Below are 27,832 nucleotides of genomic sequence, written 5' to 3' on the forward strand. Positions count from 1 at the left end.
GTCATTGAGAGCATATGACGTAATTTAGATATATTTTTAAGATGGAAAAATGCGGTTTTACAGATACTAGACACGTGACTTTCAAATGAAAGATTGGTATCAAAGAGCACACCCAGGTTCCTAACCAACGATGAAGACTTAACAGAGCAGCCATCAAGTGTTAGACAGTATTCTAGGTTATTACGTGAGGGAGTTTTTTGTCCAATAATTAGAATCTCTGTTTTTTCAGAATTAAGTAGTAGGAAATTACTAGTCATCCAATTTTTTATATCAGGTATGCATTCCGTTAATTTTGTGAATTGGTAAGTTTAGTCTGGGCGTGAAGAAAGTCCTACTATTATTCCTTTCAATAATTTGTTACATTAAGATATCACAATGCAGAAGAAAAGATCTGTCTATACTTCCGTTTCATTGTGACTTTTAAGGCCCTGTTCTAAACGGCACACTTCATGTGCATCTGTGGTGTACCACAAGACTGCAGGGTGTCCCATTTGTCATTTTAGGTTTCAGAAGGAAGCAGACTTACACCCGACAGACAAAGCAGCGTTATGTCATGAAAGCGTGGAACTGGAGAAAGACGTCGAAGGCCTAGGGTTCCATTGGGATGGGCTGTGTCTTTATTAAAACAAATCTTTACATAGATTAAACCAATAGGCCTTTATCTCATTTCCTGGTTTTGGAACGTTCAAAATCACCAAGCAGTGTACTCGCACTTCCGGTGGTTAAGTAGTTACACCTTTAGATGAAAAGCAATTTAATCAAACCATTAAAATGGAATCAAGAAAACAAAACAAAAAAAGAAACTTTTGGCAGATGCTAGAGCGAAGTAGTCCAGTGCAATAACCGGAAGACGCCGTACACTGCTTCACGGCTACTTCCAGCGTTCTATTGTGTTGCGATAAAGGCCTATACAATATCCCTCAGTTTCACAGACAAGTCTTAAGATAGTCCCAGACTAAAATGTATGTTTGAGCTGTTTTAACTAAAAGCATCTTGCACTGACATATCTTAAAATATGTCAGTGCCATTGTTTTGTTTCAAGATGCACACCAGTCATGTTTTTTCTAAGACACGTTTATTAAAGCTACTCAAATGCTCTAATTTAACTAAGGCCTAATCCTGGCTTACTCTAAGCCCTGTCTGTGAAACCAGGCCTAAACATTACATTTTGTATTTTAGCAAATTATCTGTAATCTACTGACATGATTTTAATTCTGAAACATATTTCTGCTTCCTAGATTATTTGATCTTTTTTCCAAGATGATCCCTGCAAGTTTCGGCCAGCTGTTGGCTAAAGTGAGCAAGCTGAGGACCCACCTGCTATTTGCTCCTTCATACTTCACTACAGCACGGCTATCAAATCAAAACTCTAAACCGCATGAAAGAAACATTCTCCTGATGGGTCCTCCTGGAGCAGGGAAGACCTGTGTAGGGCGGATTCTGGGACACAGACTAGGTATGCCTGTTATTGATATAGATGACGATGTTCTCGAAAGGACGTGGGGAATGAGTGTGGCAGACAAGCTCTCTGAAATTGGTGGTGATGGTTTTATTGAAGAAGAAGGTAAAGCAGTGTGCAGGTTTGCAGCCACAGGAAGTGTCATCTCTCTGACCGGCTCCAATCCCCTGCATTCGGACGCCATGCGGCACCTGAAGCGCTCTGGACTGGCCGTGTACCTGGATGTGGACACAGAAGATATCATGCAGAGACTCTCTCGAATGAAGGTGAACAGGATTGTGGGTCAGGATGCTGGTGTTTCTATGAGAGAGATATTACATTACAGGAAGCAGTTTTATGAGAAATGGCTAGATGCGAGAGTCCTTTGTGGGACGGGAGACTCCGTGGAGGACGTGGCTGATAAAGTCCTGAGGACCCTGCTCAGATATGAGGATTCAGAATCAGAGGTGTTTGTTTCAACGAGGAGCCAAATGTCAAGTGACCCCAAGTTCTTCAGTGATGTCGTCATAGAGGGTCTTGCACCAGATGGAGGGCTTTATGTCATACCTGTCAAGTATCCCGTTTTGGCTGGGAAAGTCCCGTATTTTACCCTTCTTTCCCGCCGTCCTCCCGTATTAGTATTTACCCGTAAATCTCCCATATTTTAACCTGCGTTATTAAAAAAAATTTGTTTACGTTTTTAAAAAATACTTTTTTAATAATTATTAAAAAATAATAATACCCCGGGCCCGGGCGGAGTAAAAAAAAACAAAAAAACATTACCAATCTGAGCTCTGTCACTAGTCTCGCGATAACTGCCACCTGCAGTAGCCTACTGTAGGTGGCAGTTGTCGCGAGGTTAGTGTGTGAGGTCAGATGATGAGTGACAACGCGGGAAAAAACAGAAAAAAAAATACAACTGAGACGAATGATGGACGCTACGACCTTCTCGGAAGGCACTCCTGCCAAAAAATCTAAAATCGCATGTAAATACTGTGATCAATGGGACGGCGAATTTAATTTTCTGAAGAGGAGCAGGGTGGGGGACAGTCACGCGTTTTGCAAGTTTTGTAACTGTGATTTTAGCATCTCACACGGGGGAAGGAATGATGTTTATCAGCACGAGAAATCCGCCAAGCACAAGCGCGGGCTAGAGGGACAAAAACATGCCCAGGCGATGTCAGCATTCGTGACGAGAAATGCCACCGATGCAGACCAGGTCATACGTGCAGAGGTAAAAATGGCAATGCTGTGTGCCAAAAACAACATTCCTTTCTCCTTCCACGACGACTTCAACAAGTGTGTAGCTGACATGTTCCCGGACTCTGCTATTGCACGAAAATACTCAACGGGAAAAACTAAGGCTACTCAAATCATCAAAGGTAAGTTAGCTAACATACCTATCTTTCTTACTGCTGGGCTACTGTACGTTTGCTAAAACGGTATCAAATGGGTTTGAAATGTGTTTGAATATTCTAACATTTGAGCATAGGCGTTGAGTTCGGTGGGGACATGGAGGCGCCGGCGAGTGAACTGGAGTTTGTCTCATAAATGAACCGAAACTCAGCGTATAATGCACATTCCCATTCACAGCGTATTTAGACACATTTAGACGTCTTATGAATGACTTAAATGAACAACTAGCCTACTAGTCGACTAGAAAAAAAACTTTTAGTCGGAAGCAGCCCTTATTCCACATATTTTCTGTGTTGAGCGAGCGACCCTGCGCGAAAGAGAGAAAAAAATGAATGCGTCATTGTACCCAGCACTTCTGAAAATGCGCTTCCGAATGCGTCTCTGTACCCAGCACATTTCAAACCAAACTGACGCCCATGCATTTGAGCATTAACCCATGGCATGTGTTGTAGGCTAACTTACTAGCTAATTACTGGACACTCAACAGGTGCCATAGCAGCAGAACTAGAGGACGAGTTGGCCAAAACATGCCGATCTCAGCCCTTTTCACTGATGTGCGACGAATCGAACAATAGAAAAACAGAAAAAGAATTCGTCATCCTGACTAGACTCTACGATGAGGCCAGTCTGCAGGTCTCTACAAGATTCCTGGAGATGCCTACATGCAATGTAGGAAATGCAGAAAATCTGTATGAAAAGCTTAGTGAAGCATTAAGGTAAGGGGAACTGCACTGTGTTGTTGACATGTTTAGTAGATTGTATTTAATTACAACCTTACATTTTGTCTGAGACGTTTTGTGGCATTTTTTTCCTGTTTCCAATAGAAAAAGAGGCATCCCATGGGATAACCTGATTGCCTTTAACTCTGATAATGCGAGTGTTATGAAAGGCCGCCATAACTCGGTCATCAGCAGACTGAAGACCAGCCAGCCCCACGTCCAGGACCTTGGCTGCATCTGTCACCTGGTACAGCTGGCCACTGGCTGTGGCATCAGAGCAGCCCAGGTACCAGTGGAAGACATCCTGGTGGGGATATACACCCACTTTGATAGAAGGTAAATGCATACATATAGGCCTGCTATTTCTCTCACCTAATGTTGTGTGTTACAATGTAACAACATTGCATGTGGCTAACTCATGCACAAGGTAGCCTTGTAGGCCTGCAGTTCATATTCTTTACACACACACACTCACTCACAATTCCAACCACTAACAGAGTAATTTTCTCTCTCTCAGTGCAAAAAGATGTGAAGTCTACAAAGAGTTTGTAGACTTCACTGATTCAGACCACCTGAAGCTCCTCAGGTACTGCAGCACCAGATGGCTGAGTCTGTTAACCTGCATCCAGAGGGTGCTGAACCAGTGGGATGCACTACAGGTAGGATGGTAACTCCACTCAGCAGATATCTACACAGTTTACTATGCTATATTTCAATTTTAACCATGTATTGCCACCCTGTATCTCTATGTACTGTAGGCCTACTTTAACAGTCATGAAGAGGTGGAGAGGAGTGTTAAAGTGCGTGATCTGGCAAGCCATCTGCGTGATCCAATCGTGAAGACCTACTTCCTGTTCCTGAGTGCTGCCCTTAAGCCTTTATCTGAATTTAACATTGCCTTCCAGGTGGGTGTCAATGATATTGAGTGAATGAGTGAATAATAGGATATAACTAAATGTTTGTGCTTATTGTAGCATTCTTATTTCACTGTTATTTTGTTGTGACCATTGATATTATCTGCAGTCAGAGGGAATACAAATTCACAGACTTGAAGAGGAGATGTGCAGGCTGATGAAGAGGATCATGGGCTACCTCATACCAGCCAGAGCAATCGTGGCTGTACCTCTCAGGGAGGTGGAGTATGGAGATGGACATCAGTTGGCTGATGAAGATCTTTTTATCGGAGCAGACACAAAGGCATTCATGAGAAGCGCTGAGCTCCCTGTGTCAGCCGAGAAGAAAATCTTTCAGTGAGTATATTACCCAGTAGTTATATTATGATATCATCTTTTAACAGTATGAGAGTATAGGCTGTAGTGTGCCTAAAATATTACCACTAATGCATTTTTTTCACTCTTATGCTGTTGTAGAACTGTGAGAAGCTTCTATGAGGCAGTGCTTAAGAAGATGTTCTCCTCCTTTCCCCTCGACCATCCACTCCTGAGGGACCTGAAAGTGCTGGACCCTGCAGCTCGTCTTAACATAACTCCAGGGACAGGTAGATAATAAAAACAGTTTCCAATAGGCTTTATGCCCAGCTCCACTACTTACCCTAGCAACCACCCTAGCAATGGTCAGACACACCTGGATTAATCAGTTTGTCCAATAATGTAAGACAGGAAATAAAGGAGCTGGCTTAAGTTCAGGAAGTAATGCAGTTGTGCATAAAGCCTATTGATATTAGGCAAGGCAAATTTATCTGTAAAGCCCATTTTTTTCAAACAATTTGTCTCAAAAGGCTTTACATCGCATCATAACAACATCCTCTGGGGACAGTTCCCCATTGATAACCAAACAATTAATTGGCACAGTATACTTGATACTTGTTTAGATCTGCAATGTTCAGTCAAACACTTGTTTTACTTTACAGTGGAAAGGCTAGGGGCCCTGTTCCCTCAGTTGAGGTTGAAAGAGGATAAGATGAGAGAGGAATTCACAGACTATCAGGTGACAGATAGTAAGCAACTCCCCCAAGAAGAAAGAATCGACAGATTCTGGGGCCTGGTAGGAAAGGACATGAGGTTCAGTGAGCTGCCAAAACTTATGAAGGCTTTACTATGCATTCCCCATAGCAATGCAAGTTCAGAAAGGGTGTTTAGCATGGTACGAAAGATTGTTACAGAGAATAGGATGACGTTAGACAACAGAACTGTTTGCGCTCTACTCTCATGTAAAATTAACCACTCTGGCCCAGCCCACAAATACACTCCTTCCAAAACAGTCTTAAAGAATGCAAAGTCTGCTACAAATTTGTACAACAACTCACTAAAAGACTAAAGAAAAGTTATGTGAAATGAAAAGGAAAAACTGTAAAACAAAAACAATATGAAATGAAAAGAATGTGTGGAATGAAAATAAAATGTAAATGTAAAGACAAGCAATGTTAAATGAACAGAAAATATGCAAATAAGCCTTTCAATAAAATGCTCTTCATATATACCCTTTTGTGTTTTCATTTAGGATATAATGAATGTTCACAGCATGTCAATGTCAACAAAGGTAGGCCTATCATTGGCTTCATGCACAGCTGCACTACTTCCTGAACTTCAGCCAGCTCCTTTGTTTCCTGTCTGCCATTATTGGACAAACTGATTAATCCAGGTGTGCCTGACCTCAGTAGTCACAACAACAATAATCAGACACACCTGGATTAATCAGTTTGTCCAATAATGGCAGACAGGAAACAAAGGAGCTGGCTGAAGTTCAGGAAGTAGTGCAGCTGTGCATAAAGCCAATTGTAGTTTAAAAGTGGTGATTTTAGCTTTCTTGTACACCTGTCTTAAAATGTAAGGGATACTGGAGCTTGGTTGGGGTGGTGGGACTGCTCGCGGTGGGCGCCGGAAAATTTCCCTTATTTTCATATCCAAAACTTGACAGGTATGCTTTATGTACCAAAAAAAGGTTTCCCCAAACTGGAACCTTCAGAATGGTTGAGAATATCCAGCCATGCCACGAGAGCTGTGGCCATACTGGAAAACTGTATCCATCCTATGGATGTGTCCCCTGTAGAATTGAGCACAATGGTGTGTCGTGCTTACGGCCAGAACTTCGCCGATCAGTCGGTTGTGCCTCTAAAGCACCTCACTGATCATCAGTATCTTCTAGAACTCTTTCACGGCCCAACTGCCTCGTTTAAAGACCTGGCACTGCAGTTGATGCCTCAGCTGTTTGCCCACTGCCTGCCACAGATGTGCAACTACCTGATTCTAGTGGCCACATCTGGAGATACCGGAAGCGCGGTGCTGAACGGCTTCAGAAATCTTAAAGACAGTGACCGGGAGAGGATCGGCGTGCTTGTGGTTTTCCCTGAGAACGGAGTGAGTGAGATTCAGAAGCTACAGATGACAGGATTTCAGGAGGGCAATGCCAAGTCCATCAGCGTCCTGTCCAATTTTGACTTCTGCCAGAGGAGCATTAAACGAATGTTTGGGGACTCGAGCTTGATCGGACATTTAGCTGTGGAATATGCCACGGTTCTCAGCACCGCAAACTCGATAAACTGGGCCCGACTGCTCCCTCAGGTGGTCTATCACTGCTCGGCGTACATGGACCTGCTTAGAAATCGCACGCTGACTTTCGGAGACCCCATTGACGTGTGCATCCCTACCGGAAACTTTGGCAATGCCATGTCAGCCCTGTATGCCAAACAAATGGGAATACCCATACGGAAGGTGATCTGTGCATCCAATCATAACTGCATCATATCCGACTTCATCGCTAGTGGCAAGTATGATCTCCGCAACCGGAAGCTGCAGGTTTCAAACTCTCCTGCCATTGATATCCTGAAGTCTTCCAACCTTGAGAGGTTCATCCATCACGCTTCCGGTGGGGATGGAAGTCTTGTCAGAGATCTGTGTTTGAATCTAGAAAGAGAGCGCATCTTTAAAGTGTCGGAGACTTTACGGCAGAAGATAAATCTGGAACTTCAAGCTGGTTGGTGCTCTGAAGAAGACTGTTTGAGGGCCATACAGGAGGTGCACACTACAACAGGCTTCATAATGGACACTCACACAGCGGTTGGGAAAGTAGTCGCCGATCGTATACATGACAAAACCTGCGATATGCTCCACTGCACCTTGTGATATGCTCCACTGCACACCACGGGAAGTTTGCTCCGGCTGTCTTAAAAGCCCTTCAGTGTCAAGATATCCCACCGGATCCTGTTGAGCAGTTGGATAAACTCTGCAGCATTGGAGGCCGAGAGCAGATGCATGACGCTCTGCTGAAGTGCATGGGAAACAGTGGACATCATCCACATAAAGTATGTCAGGCTGACTATAACAAGCTCACAGATGAAGTAGAAACTATGATACAAGACTCATTTCTGAGAGTCCAGTGAAACCTGCAGTACCTGCACATGTCCACTTGATGGCAAAGTCTGTCAAGAAACCCCAAACATTATACTTCCGTCAAATCTAAAGTCATGAGATATAGTTCAAATGCTTTTCATGTAAGTCCATAAACTAGTCTTAATTGTATGCAGCGCCGGCGGTATGGGGGGGCATTAGGGGGCAATGCCCCCCCAAATGTCTTTTATGCCCCCCCAAATTGAATTATGATATAATTTACAAAATAATATCAGTTTAATTTACATTTTAGTGAGAAATAATAAAAATATGTCTACAAACTGCTCATTAGCTGAAAATATAATAAAGCTTAGCCAACATAAAACCACAGTGAGGAAACCCCCCTGCCGCCCCCCCAATCACTTGCACGTTAATACATGAATGAAATGAATTTCAGTTGGCGCAATATTCCTGGCTGCATTCAAAACAAAGCAAACAGATGAAAACTGTCCAAAAATGGACATTAGAAAATGGTTCAAAACCACAGTTTCTCCTTCCACGTCGATTAACGATTCTGCTGACCCCATACAACAAGACAACGACAACAGCCCGGCTAACATTTGTGACTCCGTGGCCGAGTGGCCGGCGGCCGTGAATGGAAGGACGCTGTTCTCAGGAAGTTCCAATCAGCTCACAAGCGGCGTCTTCAGCTCTTCTAACTGCAAATTAAATGTAAAGTTTCATGCTGGCCGGTTGTTAGTGTATTTATCTAACTGGCATTATGTACTGTCAAAGTTCACTATATTGTGTGTGTTGTCACGTTATGTTGTGATGATGAGACTAATAATAGTTTAGTAGGCCTATTTAGTTCAGTTTTGCGCTGACCATTGTCCTGAAATGTCACTCCCGCCGTGGAGAAACAGTTGTTTTAGCCTATATTTTCTTGTAAATGGAAATTGTAGAATAATCTCTGTGTATGTTGTTGGTGTTTTTAATTTGTTTTGATGAAGGTAACTAACGTTACATGATGCTTTTTTAATAGTAGGCTACTGTGAACGCTTATGTTAGAGCAAAGCAGAATAAAGATGTGTAGCTTTTTTTCTCTCTTCCGCCAGTGAGATAGCAGTTAAACTACTATCCTGACCTGTCAGTGAGAGACTGTGAGCATGTTCGTTAGCTTTGTTTATAATAAAGCTGTGGTCAGAGTCGGTCTTGTAATTTTTTTGTATAGGCCTATTTAACCCTTATTTAATCAAATTTCTTAAGAGTTGCACGTCTTGCAACAATGTGTAATGGTTTATGTGTTTATTGTATGGGTTGCATCACTTCATGGTAATAGCTAACAGAAAAGGCAGTAGCAATAATAAATATAGGATATCTGATATCCGAAAAAAAGTCCCCATACCTAGTGCCCACCCATTGAAAATAAATGCCCCCCTGCTGAGCGCAGTCTGAAGCCGGCTCTGATTGTATGAATGAATGAATGAATGAATTCATTCATTAATTGTACTTTATCATAATCTCTCAGATGTTTTATTAATTTAGTGTTGATAACTTTATTAAAAAAGCCTGTTTATACTGATAGTGGCTTAATTGCTGGCAACAGCAAACAGTCTACAGTTACATAATGAAATATTACTTGGTGGAATTATTCTTTTTGAATATTATTAATAAAAATAATTTATTGATCATTTTTATTCCTATTGCTGTTGTTGACATGTGTAGCTTATTTCTTTAAGGGTTGAAATACAAATAAATAAACTGACAAGGCAAACAAAAAGTTTTTCCCTCTTGAAGAGATAGTTCATCATCATTCACTCAAACACTCATGTTGTTCCAGACCTCAATTACTTTCTTTATTCTGTCAAACACAAAAAAAATACAAATAAAATAATAATATTGAGAAATTAATCCGTTTTTTCCCCTTCATGTAGTAGAAGTCAATGGTAACCAAACCGGTTTGCTTTATCAACATTCTTCCCAATATCTTTATATATATATATAATGACTGAGCATCCTGGATTGAATCCTGTTTGTTTAAACGTGTATTCTCTTCAGAATGCATACATTTATCGAGCCGACTGTGGAACCTTACCCTGGTATTCCAGAGTTCTCACGAGAGCACAAGTTGAGTTTGCTCAGCGAGTTAGATTTAGGTCTGGATTTCCAGGCTAATGGAACCTTGCGTCTACGTGGAATTGTACAGTAAGTGTCGATAGTGTTTTTAAATGTTATGTCAAGTTTTTATATTTGATTAAAGTTTGAAAATTTTAATGCAGGGCTATATAATATAATAATATATTTACATCTACAATCAACCTACACATACAGAATTATGTAATTATGTAATGTTACTGTACATGTAAATGAATTTTTTGTACTTTTTGTATGTATGTGAAAAGCCCTTCTAGGGACGGACATTGCAAATTAGCCTTGGCTATAAATGTTGTAGTGTGGTACAGGTTTATTGTTCACACGTGTCCCTATTAAATAAAATTAAATAAATAAAATTAAATAAATACTGACTGCACAAAAGTAAAAACTTAGCTATATTCTGAATTGCAACCATGAAATTGACAACACATATGGCAGAACAAACTTAATATTTATTAATATCACAATACACTCTGCAAATACAAGAAAATTATTTCACAATTTGTATAAATAATTAGTGGATGGATCTTACTTTATTCTTGTAATTAAATAAACATTGCCGATTCTACAAAACCAATACATACTGTAAACAAACTAGTGAATATTTGACATTTTATATACAATAGTAAGAAATAACTTCAGGAGTCTTCATAGAATTATAAGAAAGCACAAAATGAAGCATAGGCTGTGCTATAACAAAACAAAGACATTGCTGAAAAATAAAGTACTATCTGTACATGTGCCTGTGTTTTAGTCGTTACAGGTTTCTGGCATATCGCTCCTTTGTGAGCTGGTGCTGGGGTTTCCTTGGCCGTCGGGTACGTGTCGTGATTCCAGCCTGTGTGGTGATGAGGGTTCGCCGTGAGTTTCCAGATGATCAGGGCAGATATGTTGGTTTCCTACCAGCTGATGATTGAATCTGGACACCATGGTGGAGATGACCTCCTCCTTGTCTGGCCGCTCATACTCCGCACAAAGGTCTGATAGTATGGGTATCTTAAGTACCTCATCCATGTATGGAGCAGGGTCCACAAAAACATGCTCAAATATTAGGTCCTGCAGGTCATCTAGGTACTCTGTGCAATAAAACAAAATGTATTTATAAATGTATATCCTGTTGATGATGTTGCTTGTGCACGACCAGCATTTTCATTGTAATGAAAGGTTCAGCCAGGTTTAGTCTGCAAGTGCACAGACACAATTCAGGAAAATAACCTATAGTGATGTAAAGTTATTTTAACAGCAGTTCAATTACCTGCACAACATTCCAAGAAATGGGAACACCACATTTTTTGGGGAAAACCGTAGAATGTCACTATGAAATGACTCCAAAGATGAAGTCTGGTGATGTGGACTTAGTTTGGTGATGTCCCTCAAAATCCGCGTGTTTGTCATCACTTTCTCCAGCTTGTAGAATGCCTGAGTTCCTATGAGAAATGATACAAAAATTGCATTAATTACAACTAATAACTTTAATTTTAGGTTATTTACACTTCGACTAACAGTCCCTTTTTTACATTTTGTCGTGTTGCATAAAAATAATATTTGTTTACAGTATCATACTGGCAACAAGCCACTTGTTTCTATCTCTGCTTCCCTTTAGATGATGTAGACGAGCAGGAAAGTTTGGATCCTCTGTGTACGTTCCTGACATGGTTCAGAATCGATTTCCATTTTGCCACTCTTTCTGGTCCAGTGGTTGAAGATGATGCAGTCCAGTAAATGTGGTTTTTAATGCTTCTCTGCCAGTTCCGTAATTTTTCATCTTGGAAATGTTTTCAAGTTTCCTCACAATCCCTGTAAATAAAAATATAGACAAGCATTTTACTGCTGAGAATAAAAACAGTGATGTTCACAGTTTGCCACTACTAAATATTTGTGATATGCCTATAAACTGTCACAATTTCTTAATTTTCATATTATACCCACTTATAAATCTATGTTATTGAATAAAACCTTTTTCGATGTGCCACACATCATAAAACTGGTTGATGTTATGTTCTCTGAGGCAGAGTGTGAATTACCCCACCATAATTGGGGGGGGTACTGCTCCTTCACTTCTTCTATGACCATCATGGTCCACTACCATATCAATCCCCACCGTGATCGCCAAGTGCAACATGTGTTGTGCAACACACATACAAGGTCTAAACATGCGACAAACTGATAATCAGTATAGGCTACAGAATATCTCATTGTTATTATATATCCAAAAGAGAACTGTTTTGATCAACTCCCAAAAGTTAGAAGTTAAGTGCACTGAAATACCATTCTAATTACTAGTAAATAGTAATACCTTTACAAGAAGCCTATTGCCTATTTCAGGGTTTTCCTGCCTCAAAATGTGGCGCAGGTGGTAAAATCATAATAATTTATTTTAATAATAAGATAATAAAAATGTGTATTTTTTTGTAGATCATCATATAGCCTAATGTGTTTTCCACAATTTTTTCTGTTGGTGGATATTGGTACCTCTAGGGGGGTCCGGGGGCATGCCCCCCCGGAAGAAAATTTTGTACATTTTAAAGATAAATTCATTAATCTGGTGCACTTTGAGTCGCCCGAATCCACTATTAAAAATAAAAAAATCCACCCGCAAACCGCCTATATTCTTTGATTTAGATATCTGCATCTGATCATCACATTACAATTATTCAAATTCTTAGTGTTAAGCATGATAATCTGGTAACATCACACTGAAGTAGGCTGATTTAAAATGAACATTTATTTAAAATAAAAGTTCTTCTTTTGGCAAAATTACATTTCCTTAATAGCCTAAACAGAGGCTTTACTCCCTTCAAGCTTAAATTGTCAATGTTTCATTACATCACTGTTTGAAAACACTCAGAATCATTTTTTTTACCTTTATAAAGGGCATTTTCCCCTAATTTTATTAAATGTATGCTCCATCTTTCATTTCAAATTCTTAAATTTGATAAATATATTCAATTAAAATAATTAGACACTAGTGTTGCGATTCAGGAGGCAGAGACAGATCCATATGCAACAATGTTTATTGACCAGTTAAGCCAGGCAAAACGAATAAGCCGAATGGCCAGAATCCAGGAACGGGCAGGGGTCGGGGCAGGCGGCAGACGACGGAATGAAGAGACGGGCAGAAGTTCAGGGCAGGCAGCGAGAATCAGAGTCCGGGGAACAGGCTTGGGTCAGAAGTCAGGCTGCAGACAATCGAGGAAACAAGTAAGGCAAGGATAATTCAGGAAAACGCTCAGACATGCAACACAGGGTGAAACAATACTTCGCACAGGACGCTGAGTGAGTGAGTAAGATATAGTATGAGTAATCAGTGATCATTCAGAACAGGTGCAGCGTAATCATAAATGATCCATACTAGGAGAAGTATGCAATGCTCTTAGTATTCTGGAGAGGGCGCTCGAGATTGAGTACAGGGAGAATCACGGAGACTGGATGCCGTAACAACTAGGCTGTTACCAATAAAATTAAATCATTTACATTGAAAAATGATAACTATTAAATTAGATTATTTTAAATATTTTTGAATATACAAATAAGGAATGTTGAAAAGAATGATACTTTATGAAACTAGCGTTTTGTCATTCAACGTTGACACTTGCTTGAGAAGGTGAAGTCGTTCTCTATCTCCTTCTAGCCACGGTGGTTAAAAATGGTACGGTCCACAATAGGGGTGTCTGAAATCGCTTTACATTAAAATGTTCCTACAGTGAAAATAGGAGTTGACTTGTATTGTAACTGTAATTATATTTTTTTCACAATATCAGAAAAATTATCTGACCCCCCCAAAACTGATATTTCTGTCCCCTACTGGGTCTTCATTGGGGGGTATAGTACCCCCCAGTACCCCCTGTAATTCGAACTATGCTCTGAGGTACTTTTGTATTTGTGGGTGGCGGTCAGTTACAATACACTCCAGAGTAACACCACGAGCTTCCAACAGGGCAAGGCTCCTCTGTAATCCTTTTTCCATGTGGTAGCTTCCTCCCACTTCGTTACTCTGAAATAGACAAGAATAGGGAACGAAACAATCATCTTAGACAAACCAGAAGTTTTAAACTTCTCAAAATGTACTTTTTAAAAATACTGATATTTCTTCTCTCCCACCTGAACCAGCTCTGGTGTGTCCACAACGGTGTTGGTCTGAAGGTCCATCAATGTATAGCTTCCAAACTTTGCAGAGTGGCCTTTGAAAGTAATATTACACAAAGCATTATTACCACGAGTGCATTGAATTCAGTTAGATACTACCTATGCATGTTATGCTTCATGATCCGGAAAATACCCGAGCATCCATGCATCCTTCTTATTTACAACTATGTACCTGGTGAGTCAGCCCTCATGTCACCTCCAACGATGACCCTTTCCCTTTCACTCAGGCGATCTAGCGTCTCATTTTGCCATTTTGCTTGAGCACTAAGAAACAAAAACTCGTACTGGTTAACAAATATTAAATACAAAAGTAACAAAATATAATAATAATAAAAATAATACAATTCTGAACCAGGGGTGTTAAACTCAGTTCCAGAAGGATCAACTTTTTTAATGAGCCTTAGAGAGTTGATTAGCTGCCTCAGGTGTGTTTAATAATGATTAGAGGTAAACTCTGCAGTGCTGTGGCCAACAAGGAACTCAGTTTGACACCCCTGTTCTAAAACAAATGCACAGTTTTGAAACTTACGACATGTCTGCTCTGCTGTCTCCGTTAAAGTTGTGTCCGTCTCTGCTGGATCAAATGTATAATCTTGCTCTTCAGGTGCTACTACAGATGATGTGTCCATTAGGGTTTCTTCGTCATCCTCTTCCTCCAGTTCCACACGAGGTCTCTTTGATGGCCACTTTATAGGTGTAGAGGTCCTAAATATTAAACCAGCTGCTGGTGACAAACTGTCAATGTCTGAAACTGTATCTGTCGTCTGGACACCTGTAATATACAAAGTAGTTGTGTGTTACTGTTATGTGACACTTATTGTGTAACAAGACTAGTTATAGGTCCTCTGTATAAGCAGTATCATGTAATACATAAACATACCTGAACTCCTGTAGCGAACATGAAACGTCTTCATTGATGACTGAGTACCAACAGACTTGGTCAGCGGTTTTGCGTCTGTCTGGCAAGCAACATCTCTGGTTTGGCTGCTCTGTTCTGATGTGCTGTCCTTAACAAATCAAGATTCCACTATCAGCGCGATAAAAAAATAACAACATAGCTGGACTCATGGTGCTATCACATGCTATCACAAACTTTATAAGTCTAACATGTTATTATGAACTTGACAAATTCAAAGGCAATTTGGAAAACCAACGCGTAATACATACTTCTAGATGTGTAGCTGGATCACGAACAGTTGGCACTGCTACATCCTTCAGGAGCCATTTTTTTGCAAAACCTGCTTTATACTGAGCCTCATTCAAAAAGCTGTCCGGTGTAAAATGATTCGAGCAGACATAAACGAATTTTGGTAGAGTTGAGGGAGCATTTTCTTCAAAAACAAACTTAATCCACCTCGTCTTCAGCGGTTCAGATTTCGGGAGTAAATAGAGAGAGGCTATGTGGATTATTACATCCAGCCCAACGCTTGGGAGACATTCTCGTCAGTGCAGCGATGGCGGATGTGATGCCCGGAGAAAAATCTGTGGAAGCAGTTTTCCAGGATCTGGAGTGGCCTGAGGATGGAACATTTCAGATATCAAAAACAGTTTTTGTTTTATTTATTTTTTTATAATATTAATGATCAATGTCAGTGGTCACATCAAATTGTTACTTTGGTTTCACTTTATCTAGATCCATTGTTTTATTTAAAAAATGTCAGCGCTGGTCGAGAAAATAATATTATAATGGGGGAAATAATTTTAATATTCTGTAAAAACAAGCCTTATTTTTTTGTGGAAAACAAGATAATACTTTTTAAATAATGTTGGAGAAATAATGATTTACCATTATCATATAGTATCAAGCGCTATATAAATGAAGGTGATTTGACTATAACAAGAACATTACAATGAACACAAATTTGAAAATCTCACTACAAATAATCCAGAATTTAAGACAAAAGATAATAATCCTACTCTGCTTGTTACACTTCCACACACCTGAAACTGATCGAGTGAATCTCCTCAGCTTCTCCAATCTAGCGTAGTGTACGAACAAACCATGGATGTTGTAACATCTGCTCCAAGCTGGGGCGTTCAGCTGGATCCAGAGCAAGACACTGTCCAATCAAATCCCTGCAGTCTGTACACATTTTAATAAGGAGAGAGCTGGTTAGTCATGACCATGTGACCTGGCATTTTTGAAAACAGCGATGCTCTCGGTGTACGTTGAGCTACAGTATATATAAAAATTCTGACACACTATAACCTTTAACTTTCTGTACAACTCGTTTGCTTTATGTGTGTTTATCAATGTTATCATCATTATTCACTCACGTTTGGATAAGTTGGGGTTCTGAAATGTAACTTCGGCTTGTGTGATTTCCGTTCTATTACGAAAAGGAAGACAAAAGTTCGACAACTCGTACAGCAACACTCCTAGAGACCAGACGTTTGCTGGGACGGCGTGGAATCGAGGTTCTGTAATGACTTCAGGTGGGCAGTATTCCCGAAATCCTGTAAGGAAGACATTTGCACATTGTTGAGCTTTTTTTTTTTAAAGCATCATCAAAAAATTTGTAAGTCACTAGCTTCAGGTTTCCACACTCCCAAAATGCTCACCCCTGTATCTGTTGCTCTCGTAGCCTTCACTACTAAATAGCTGACCGCAGCCAAAGTCTATCAGCTTGAGATCTAGCGTGTCTTTCTCAAACAGGAAATTCTCAGCATGAATGTCATTATGGAAAACACCATGATGGATGCAGTGTAGCACTGCCCGCACAGCCTGTCTCATGACGACCCGTGAGAAGCAGTCACTCCAAGGTTGACGAGTGATTATGTCATACAAGGTCTCGTAGGCCTCCGGATACTCCATAACCAGAGAGAATTCTTTAGGATGTTCAAACCACTCGTACAGTTGTATGACGAAGGGGCTTATGGGTTCTCGCCTCATCATCATCAGCAGCGCCACTTCTGTAACGAGAGGTTCGCGATTCCCAGGCTAGAGAGAAGAAGCAGACAGAAGGTTAGCTGGGTAAAAATCTGAAGAAAACATCATTTTGAAATGTACTATTCTTTGATCTTTTTAGATGCGTTCAAAAGAGCCTTTTCAGCTCAAAGTTATTTGGTGCCTCTAGGCTTATTTGTTGATCACATTTATACCTAATGCTTCCTACGGGTGTATTAACTAAAGTAATCTGCACTTAAACAACTCAATACACATTCAGGTTTTGGCCAACTTACAATATAAAGATAACGATCATTGTCAATCTTGCGTATCCGCTTGATGGCAACCTGCACAAAAAAAAACAAAAAAACAGTTTCAATAACAGTAACAGTTTTCAAGCACCTGGCTTTGTATTAAGTATTAAACCATCTGTAAATTGTTTTAAATGTGTTTTGATGCATGCAAGAGCAAAATGTTTGTACAATTCAGTAAGATTTACCTTTTTGCCATCAAATTTGCGTGTTCCCAGGAAAACCCTGCCAAATACTCCGGATCCAATTAACTTTTCCACGTTATAGAGAGACTCAAAGGACTCTGAAAAACAAACAGAAAAATATGAGACAATTATTAGCTTGCTAGATCCATTGTTTTATTTTAAAAATATCAGTGCTGGTCGAGCAACAGTAAATGTGATCGGACGTGTTAAAAACTTGACTCAGTTATGCATGAAATAGCTAAATCTCTATCTGTAGACTTTGCACTGCCAAGCCTTATTTCAGTCTCACCTGTTGAGCTCTCGTTCACAGGAGAAGCGTCCACGGCACGCCGAGCAGTTCGGCCAGTTGATGTCTCTGTTGGCTCGACAGGTACTTGACCCGGCAGCGGAGGACACAGAAACCCTTCGAAGCTGTTGGACCTGGACAAACCCTTGTCGCTTGGGCTCTCCGATCCATCGCCACTCCAGCTCCCCTCGACGCTGTCCGAGCCTCGGCTGCTCAGACTCAACAACTCTCTACTTCCTCTCTCGACATGGGCCTCAGGGGGGGGTGAGGACCAGGGTGAGGACCAAGCTGAGGATGGCGTGATGCCCGGAGAGGAATCTGTGGAAACAGTTCTCCGGGATCCAGAGCGACCTGAGGATGGAACATTTCAGATATCAAAAACTGTTTTTATTATTTTTTTATTTTTATTATATTAATTATCAATGTCAGTGGTCACATCAAATTGTTACTTTGGTTTCACTTTATTTTGGTCCCTTTAAAACATTCTATAAGTCTATCAGTAACATTGCACCTACATGTCTACTAACTCTCATTAGAGTATTAGTAGAGTATTAGTAGACTTATAGTTAGTAGAGTGTCTGTTGCTAGATCCATTGTTTTATTTAAAAAATGTCAGCGCTGGTCGAGAAAATTATTTTATAATGGGGGAAATCATTTTAATATTCTGTAAAAACAAGCCTTATTTTGAGTGGAAAACAAGATAATACTGTTTAAAATAATGATGGAGAAATAATGATTTACCATGATTTGGCTTGACGCCGGAGTGATCTGGAGAAGGTGACGATGATGGTTCAGAAACAGGATCTGCTGGAGGAATAAAAGGCTCCACAACATTTCTGCTGAAAAAACCCCTCCAGCGCTTACGGAAACGACCAGGTTTCTTCATTCGTTCTGGAGCTTTTTCTGAAATGAAGAAAAAACAAATGAAAACAACTATTAAACCCATCTCTGACGTCAAATTAAGCAATGACATAATGATATAACTTACATTTTACTATTCAAATCTTATCTGTAAAGTTACAAATCTAAAGTAATGGGAATTGTTCACGCTATCCACCTGACTTCTGCTTAATGCCTGCATAAATGTCCCAACATATTATTTCACAATATTAATAGTAATTTTATTTCACTATTATCACGATTACGAGGTGATTCCGATTCAACGCTAAAGTTATTTTTCTTATTTTATCTGATCTTTAATTAAAAAGAAAACATACATTTCCAGGCTTCATTTGGCCAACTCTGGCACATGTGGCTCAGTTCTTGTAATGGTAAAGATCATATGGGCCATATCTAAATATAGATATATTTTATTAAACACATTTATTAAATGCATAGCAATGTCTTATTTATGACATAACTGACTCTGTAATACTCGGCACGACAGCCATTTTGACAATTTTGCATGTTTTTGACAATTCAAGAGCAATAAGTGGTGAAATTGAATTCTTTTCTGGATCGTATGCTGTCTGTGAAGCGGCTTTCTGTGCGTGTGTTTCTGGTGTGTGTCAGACAGCCATCGAGCTCATGCCTTATTGAGAACGTTTTGCTAACATTCCCATTCAATTAAGAAAACATTATTTCTAAATGTTCCCTGAACGTTCAAAACGTCCAGTTTTTTCAACGTTTCAAAAATGTTTTATCTTGGTTAAAGGAACATTCTATTTTATAATTTGTCATTATGGGAACGTTACTTTTGAATGTTCTCGGAATGTTCCGAAAATGTCAGATGAATGTTGGAAAAAATTGGTTTCACTTTATTTTGGTCCCTTTAAGACATTCTATAAGTCTATAGGGGAATTATCACCCTACGTCACACGGCGTCACGCAGGTTCTACTGCGCATGTCGGGACCAAAAGTGGTCAAAAAAATATGCGGAGAACATTACGAAAATTAAATATGAAATGTTTTAAATCGAGCTATTAGTATTATTCTTATCCGTATCCGTGTAAGGATCAGCTGTTAAACGGGTCTTTCTGCAACCACGATGCGCACGCATCCCGGATGTTTACAAACCTATAATTGGTCTATAAGTAACACTGCACATGTCTACTAACTCTCATTAGAGTATTAGTAGAGTATTAGTTGACCGTTAGGGTTAGAATAAGTTGACATGTAGTTGAAAAGTTACTTATAGTTAGTAGAGTGTCTGTTGCTAGATCCATTGTTTTATTTAAAAAATGTCAGCGCTGGTCGAGAAAATAATATTATAATGGGGGAAATAATTTTAATATTCTGTAAAAACAAGCCTTATTTTGAGTGGAAAACAAGATAATACTGTTTAAAATAATGTTGGAGAAATAATGATTTACCATTATTTGGCTTGACGCCGGAGTGATCTGGAGAAGGTGACGATGGTTCTGGAATAAAACGCTCCACAACAGTCACAGCACTACCGGAACAGCAGCTGAAAAGTCCCTTCGTAGCCTTCCAGATCCTGAGGCTAAGACGTTCTGGAGCTTTTTCTGAAATGAAGAAAAAACTAATGAAAACAACTATTAGACCCATCTCTGACATCAAATTAAGCAATGACATAATGATATAACTTACATTTTACTATTCAAATCTTAATAGTAAAATGCTCCTCCCAACAGACATTCAGTTGTCTACAAGTAAAATTGCACCTACATGTCTACTAACTCTCATTAGAGTATTACAGGGTACCTGCACAATTTTTAAAGTCAAATTTGAGGCTTTTTAAGACCTTTTTAAGACCTGAAGAAATCAAAATGAATACCGTACATTAGGGGTGCGCAATATTGACAAAAATATGTCTCGATATTTTCAACGTTTTGTCGATAATAATTAGATGATATTTTTAAATTATTTAATGATTTACTGTACAGTTTTTTTATGTTTTAATTAAAGAATACTTTAAATATGAAACTAAAACCACCAGTAGGTGGCGGCAAGTCACTGTCTTAATAAGCGAGTTGTTGGAGTCATTTATTCAACCGATTTGTTCAAACCATAGATATTATATAGAGACTAGATGCCCTATTGGCCGCTGGGCACTGAGAAATGCGGCCGCCATCTTAAACCGGTCGTGTTCCTAGTTTCGTTGCGTGGCAGCAGTGAAGATGCTAGAGCACTGTGGAGTATTTTCCTGTTCTAATCGGCGGACCATCGCAAATAGGGCCCGGGGGATTACTTTTAACATTACCGTACTATTGGTTGTATTTTGTGAATAGAATATTACCAGATAATTGAGAAGGAGCAAGGATCTTTGATATTACTGTACTGATATCGTAGCCAGCTAACGTTAGCTAGGCAATGTTTACTGCACCAGCCGGTGTTCACCTGACATGGAGAGGTGGGGTAAAGTAATAATTACAAGAGCTTCTCGGTTATTTTAGTCCCGTCCGAATGTGCCATCTCAGTAATCATTTCGGACAATGTCAGTAAAGATTACGGCGACTTTTACCTTCTGTAAAAAGGTCCAGGAAAATTACCTCAGGTAACGTTAACGTTTATAAACGTGCGAATAGACCCTCTGTAAATCAAGTAATTTCGTGTTTAAAAGTAGTTTCCTGTGGTTTTTCAAGTATTGAGACGCTTGAAAAGGCATTCAGTTGCGTGTTTTCTCCCTCCCTCAACTCAAGTGTTTTCCACATACCATTCAGATCAGAAAGAAGTTCGAAAGCACTTGTAAGAGGCACGAAACTTACTTTTACCGCAATCCAATCTTAAGTTAATTCATACATTGTTCGACCGGACATAACTGTTTTATATATATATAAATATAGGTTATTTGTGTTTGCGCACGTGATATCAGGAAGCAATGTAAATGTAAAACACACACGTTTCTTCAACTTATTAAAATATCTTACTTTACTGCAACTATCTGTTTCTGCTTCTTTATCATATTTATAGTGTGTGATTTATAAAATAGCTTATATCCTACATCACATATTTTGATTTTGGACGTCTGGTCACTTTATATCTTATATCAGAATATTATATTACTGTTAAGCCTACTATGAATATTAAAATACGCCGAACCATGTGTCCTGTATAATAGCTACATGAATGACCTTTGCAGCAAACAAACCCGCGTGAAAATCAGTTCGGTATTCAGTGAGGTATGATTAATTAAATGCGCTGACAGCTCATTGCACCTGCCATACAGATTACACTGAGTGGAGCGGGTGACCGGTCTAAGATGGCGGCCCCACGGCTCGCCCGCGCCAGTAGGCAGTAGCGGTCGATAGGGCGTCTATCTATATGATGTCTATGGTTCAAACGGCTGATTCATTCAGAAAACAAGTGATTGTTTGTTCATTGAATCGTTAAAATTATTCGTTCAAAACGCGGATTTCAGTAAAAAACAAATCTGTCTGTTGGACTACGGCTTCATTATGAAATTCTCGTCGGCGATATAAAGTGAAAATTGACAATATTGTGTCCAAAAAGTAACTCACAATGTTAACTTTATTGTTCATTTAACTGTTGTATAAAATAAATAGCACATTTGCAATTGTGCAAAGGAAAACGGCACTCTTGATCATGTGATATTCTAATATAACAACATAATATGATATAAATATAAGACAAAAACTAATTTGGGGACATCTATAACTGCACTGACACATCACGCAGTGAAAGCAAGCCTGAGAGACAAACGTGATGTCAGCTCGCACTCGCAGTGCCTCGTACATAGTTAAAACAATGATTAAAATATCATCATAGTTCATAGACAATATTGCACACTCCTAAGCACATAAAGAATGAACTTACAATCGAACTGACATTTACTCGTTTTCTTCTCTCCTCTCGCGTGCAGGAGACAGACGTAGGCTAATATACTGCCGTAAGTGACGCGAATTGTCACGTGAACAAGCAAATCCACAAAGATGACAAAGATAGAAATAAAAATAATAATACGTAGGCCTACGCTAATTAGATAGGTTTAATTTCGAAAGCATTTAGATAAGTCTAAGTCAAAGTGTCATCTGAAATGTAAGACCTTTCATAAGTAAAAATAAGACTTTTTAAGACTTTTTATGGCCTTAAATAAAAAAAATCGAATTTAAGACCTTTTAAGACTTTTTAAGGATCCGCGGGGACCCTGTATTAGTAGAGTATTAGACTGGTAGGGTTAGAATAAGTTGACATGTAGTTGAAAAGTTACTTGTTGTCAGTACAAGTGTCTGTTGGTGGAGCATTACAATAAAGAGTTTGCAGATATTAAGGAGAGAGTCAACTGATACTCTAATGAGAGTTAGTCGACATGTAGTTGCAAAGTTACGTATAGTCAACAGAATGTTCAAAAGGGACCATCAAAATAAAGTGTTATCGTTACTTTAGTTGGTTTAGTTGACAAATCAGCCATTGTAAATAGAAATAGAAACTAAGCCATTACATCTTTATTAAAAGCCTATTCTGACCTCTGCGAGAGTGGTTAGATGAAGTGGACGGACGTCCAACACATGGGTTCTGCTTCGCCCTCGTCCCGTGAGCCTGACCTGTGGACACAGAAACAGAAAACTCAGAAGACAGAGATGGTAAATATCCAGGACGATCCTGGCTCTGTGTCTGGGTCGGGTCTGGCAGCGGCAGAGGTGGACAGTAACAAAGTACATTTATTTGAGTACTGTACTTAAGTACACTTTTTGAGTATCTGTACTTTACTTGAGTACTATTTTTTCTGGAAACATTTTACTTTAACTTCACTACATTTGAAAGACAAGTATCATACTTTTTACTCCACTAACGTTACATTTATGTCAAGGTCCTTGAGTAGAAAGTAGTTGGATTCTGACATCAATCTGACTTTCATTTTCAATGTTGGGTTTGGTCTTTTAAATGCTCATTTTGTCATTGTTTTGGAGCACACTAGCTTATAACAGTGGCTGACATATTCATCCTAAAAGCCAAAAATCTTTAAATAGGGCACTATTTGAGGGAACAGCCCGAAACTATTGTGGACGTTATTGAGAGCACTTATTCAATCTCAAATTCAATCCCACTACAGGAACTGTGTTCTAGAAATAAATTATATATTGATATGAGGGTGGGTAGGTAGGCAGGCATAGATTCAGAGGCATAAGGTACTGTAAGTATTACAAACAATAATAAAACAATGCATTGACATTTACTTTAAATTTTTCATACTTAAGTACTTTTAAAAACAAGTACTTCTGTACTTTTACTCAAGTAAAAATCAGTCTTTTCAACTTTTACTTGTAACTGAGTAATATTTAACCAGAAGTATCTGTAACTTACTTTCACTCAAGTAAGGAAATTGTGTAACTTACTTTGTCCATCTCTGGGCAGCGGATCCTGATCACGGTCATCAGAATCGGACGTCCAAACCTCCCGACCAGCCGTCTGACCGAAAGCAGCTCTCCTGGATCTGGAGTGCTCTAAGGATGGAATATTTCACATATCACATAACGTTAGTTTAATCATAATCAATAATCAATGTCTGTGGTCAATTACAGATTTTTACTTCAGTTAAGTTACTCAAATTCAATTCAAGTTTATTCCACATGCAATGAATCAAATAAATGGGATCAAATGGGATCAGTCAGTCATCGTACAACACACCATAACAAATAAATAAAAAATTAAAGCACTCACTTCCTCTTTCGCCCATCATGAAATTACGAGCCATAACCTCCTCCAACCTCCTCCAAACTGCAATAAAATCGGTACAAACAAAATACAAGACAATACAATACAATACAATAGAAATCTCCTCAGAAATAACGTTACTCCCCTGAAAAAAAATATCAAACAAAAGTATTATCAGAAATTATATGAATTATATAATATAATTAAATTATATATCCTTTTTCAAAAAGTATATATCCTCCGATGTCCTTCAAGAATATAAGTCTCCTCTCAGCAATCCGGAAAAGCTTCAAAGTAGCAAGTTTCGGCCAGAAAATTCTCCGCAAAAGTCAGTCTGTTAATTCGCCTCGTCTCTCAATCAACAGACAGCGGTCGATCGTCGAGCAGAGAGATACATGCAGATCGCAGAATTCATAAAACGCGTCGCCATAGCAACTAACATTCGAATCATAACATGCACGCACGCCCAGACAGCGACCGGTTCGAGTGTAAATATATATGCAGTCAGAATTCATAACCTACATAGCAACTAAAATTCGAACCACGCATGCACGCGCACATCGACTCTGATTTATTAAATAATTGCAACCTTAATGTTGACGTTTTCTTTAATATGATTTTTATTCTTTCAGACCAGTTTTATTATTAAAACCCGTGGAAAATGCGCGCAAAAAGGCACAAGAGAGAATAAATCGGACATCATATAAATTAATAATTAAATTGGCCCTTTTCTGCATATATATCAAGGCCAATCAGCTTTCAATATCACTAATACACCATCCAACCGGTTAGTAGTAGTGGTGAAGAAATCCAAATTATTTTTGAATTCTCTATTAAAATTGTTCACAATTGCTACCCAGTTGAGTTAACTATAAACGTGCTAAATTTGCTCTGCAAGTGAACGTCGTCTTGTGGTGCCATCTTATATATTTTTTAAATAATATTTATTATCAATGTCAGTGGTCTGGTCACTTCAAATTGTTACGTTGGTTTCACTTTGTTTTGGTCCATTTTAAAAACAGCCTAAGCGAATGTTTATATATATGTTTATTTTTCTGATTCATCAGAATCATCACATTACAATAAAATCAACTGTATTTAGATGGGAAAATGATTCTCATCTGTTTCATTTCATTAGCCTCCAGACTTGCTTAAAAAAAACAAAAAAACAGAACCATTAAAGCTATTTTTGTGACAGTAACGTCATATAATATATAATATTATAATATTGAAAGTATTGATTTTAGAAATACATCTTATTACGCATGGTATACATAACATATTGTGCTTTTTATTTATTTATTTAAATTACAAACATTTCAAGTAGCCTACAATGCAACAAAAAACTAAATGAATACAAGACACTGTAAATACAATTCAAAATGTATAAACCAAAGAATAACAACAACAACTAAAGTGTAAATGTACATAATAATAATAAAATAAAAAATTAATAATAAATACAGAAATTAAAGTTTATAATATCAGGGCAGTTATATGTATTTGAAAAGCTTTAAAATTTGTATTGTTTTTATAAGCTTTTTGTTTTGTGATCTCATGTTTAAAAGATATTCTAAGTATATTGTGAGATCAGTGTTATAAAAGGTAATATAGGAGGGTTTCTTTTGAGTTATTTTTGTCTTATGGATATAAAACTTCGCCAAAATAATTAAAAGATTAATGATATAATTTTGTTTTTCAGAAAAAGAATTCACAAATCTAATGACTAGGCAATTTTAAATATTAATATTGCACATATTAATTCCATTGGCTGGTCCAGCAACCAATCGCATTGCATCTCGCGTGGGCCGAGGTTCCGTATCTGCTTTACTTTTCGAAATGGATGATCCCCATGGAGAGAGAACCTGGATTTGTAAAGTTGGGACGGTTGTTTTATTCTCAACGATATGAAAAGTGTTGCCACTCCCATTTATTGCACATGTTCCCCCGAAATGATATTGCACGACCCGTAAATATGCAGGCAAACGCGGTTGCCTACTATATCAGTCGAGCCAATAGTGCGGCAAGATACTGAAATAGGATTATTATTAACCAATCAGATGTAGCTTATTTAGAACAGCTGTTACACCACGTATGATTCAGCTTTCGGACACGAGCAGCAGCTGCGGCGGCAGCAAATTGACCATCGCCAAGGACATTATTTCTGTGATTGTAAGTATTAATTTAATTAGAATATGATATCTATATAAAATGTTTGTTTTGTACGCTGTGTTGTTAAGCGTCTCGTTAGTGTCGTTTTAACCCTTGTATGGTGTTCGGGTCTGTAGGACCCGGTTTCATTTTTTATCAAAAGAAAAATTATACGATTAATTATTTTTTCAAACTCAGACTCATTGGCCTTGGCTCATTTTCTGTGAAGAATATATATCTGAACACATTTTCAATGACCACACACACACCCACACCCACACCCACACAGGCTGTCCGGCTAGACCCGGGGCTAATACAAAAATATAGTGTGTTATTGTGTGTGTGTGTGTGTGTGTGTGTGTGTGTGTGTGTGTGTGTGTGTGTGTGTTCTTGTATATGGTTTATGAGGACACAAATGTGTATAATGACATGGGTATTACAACGTAAACATGGTTTATGAGGACATATGTGTCCTTCTAAACCAAACGGCTTTAAAAACATACTGAATCTGTGATTGGTAGGTTTAGGGGTAGGGTTAGTGTAGGGGGATAGATTATACAGTTTGTACATTTAGAAAAACCATTACGCCTATGGAGAGTCCTCATAAACCACATATCTGTGTGTGTGTGTGTGTGTGTGTGAGATTGTAAGTGTGAGTGCAAGAGTGAGTTCTGTGTTTCTTAAAGGGATACTCCACCGAAAAATGAAAATTCTGTCATCATATACTCACCCTCATGTTGTTTCAAACCTGTATGATTTTCTTTCTTTTGCTGAACAGAAAGGAAGATATCTAGAAGAATGTGAGTAACCAGACAGTTTTAGATACCATTGACTTCCATAGTAGGAAAAAATATTTACTATGGAAGTCAATGGTATCTAAAACTGTCTGGTTACTGACATTCTTCTAGATATCTTCCTTTCTGTAGGGGGCGGGGCCCGTCTCAAACCCCGCTGTTCGATCCATTTGCGATCCCCAAGATGCGCGTCGACGCCGTGCCTCGGCAGCAGGATGAAACCCATGAAAAAAAAAAAAAAAAAAAAAAAAAAATATAAATATATATATATATATATATATATATATATATATATATTTTTTTTTTTTTCATGGGTTTCATCCGGTCCCTTTCCACAGGTGTATAAAATCAAGCACCTAGATTATGAATGCAGACTGCATTGTGCTTGATTAATACACCTGTGGAAAGGGACCGGATGAAATTCATGAATATTGGTACTCGATGCAGCGCCAAATGGGAGGAGCTAGAGCTCCAGCTCCTCCC

The 27,832-nt window shown here is 38.8% G+C and overlaps 1 protein-coding gene, 2 long non-coding RNA genes and 1 pseudogene across 4 annotated transcripts; 1 reads left to right on the plus strand and 3 right to left on the minus strand.

Moving 5' to 3' along the window:
* The first annotated feature begins 903 nt into the window (after positions 1-903).
* LOC309508498 (threonine synthase-like 1) lies at positions 904-7,974 on the plus strand (annotated as a pseudogene). The gene is made up of 2 exons: positions 904-1,998; positions 6,462-7,974. The product of its transcript is annotated as a threonine synthase-like 1 (transcript).
* Positions 7,975-12,636: 4,662 nt separating this feature from the next.
* On the minus strand, positions 12,637-15,072 carry LOC309507700 (uncharacterized protein). Its single transcript, XM_082182038.1, has 5 exons — positions 14,689-15,072; positions 14,332-14,423; positions 14,115-14,194; positions 13,886-14,007; positions 12,637-13,192 (listed from the first exon to the last, which is right to left on the minus strand). Exons 1-5 carry the CDS (start codon positions 14,691-14,693, stop codon positions 13,156-13,158), a joined length of 336 nt encoding a protein of 111 aa, XP_082038164.1. The 5' UTR covers positions 14,694-15,072; the 3' UTR covers positions 12,637-13,155.
* A 1,050-nt stretch (positions 15,073-16,122) lies between these two features.
* Positions 16,123-16,879, minus strand: LOC309508638. Its single transcript, XR_014209629.1, has 3 exons — positions 16,722-16,879; positions 16,437-16,616; positions 16,123-16,242 (listed from the first exon to the last, which is right to left on the minus strand). It is a non-coding gene; the product is annotated as an uncharacterized lncRNA (long non-coding RNA).
* A 1,170-nt stretch (positions 16,880-18,049) lies between these two features.
* On the minus strand, positions 18,050-20,324 carry LOC309507886. Its single transcript, XR_014209281.1, has 3 exons — positions 20,141-20,324; positions 18,570-18,731; positions 18,050-18,179 (listed from the first exon to the last, which is right to left on the minus strand). It is a non-coding gene; the product is annotated as an uncharacterized lncRNA (long non-coding RNA).
* Between the last annotated feature and the right edge of the window lie 7,508 nt (positions 20,325-27,832).

This window comes from Leuciscus leuciscus, assembly GCF_965113295.1.
Source record: "Leuciscus leuciscus genome assembly, chromosome: 10".
NCBI classification, from domain to species: domain Eukaryota; kingdom Metazoa; phylum Chordata; class Actinopteri; order Cypriniformes; family Leuciscidae; genus Leuciscus; species Leuciscus leuciscus.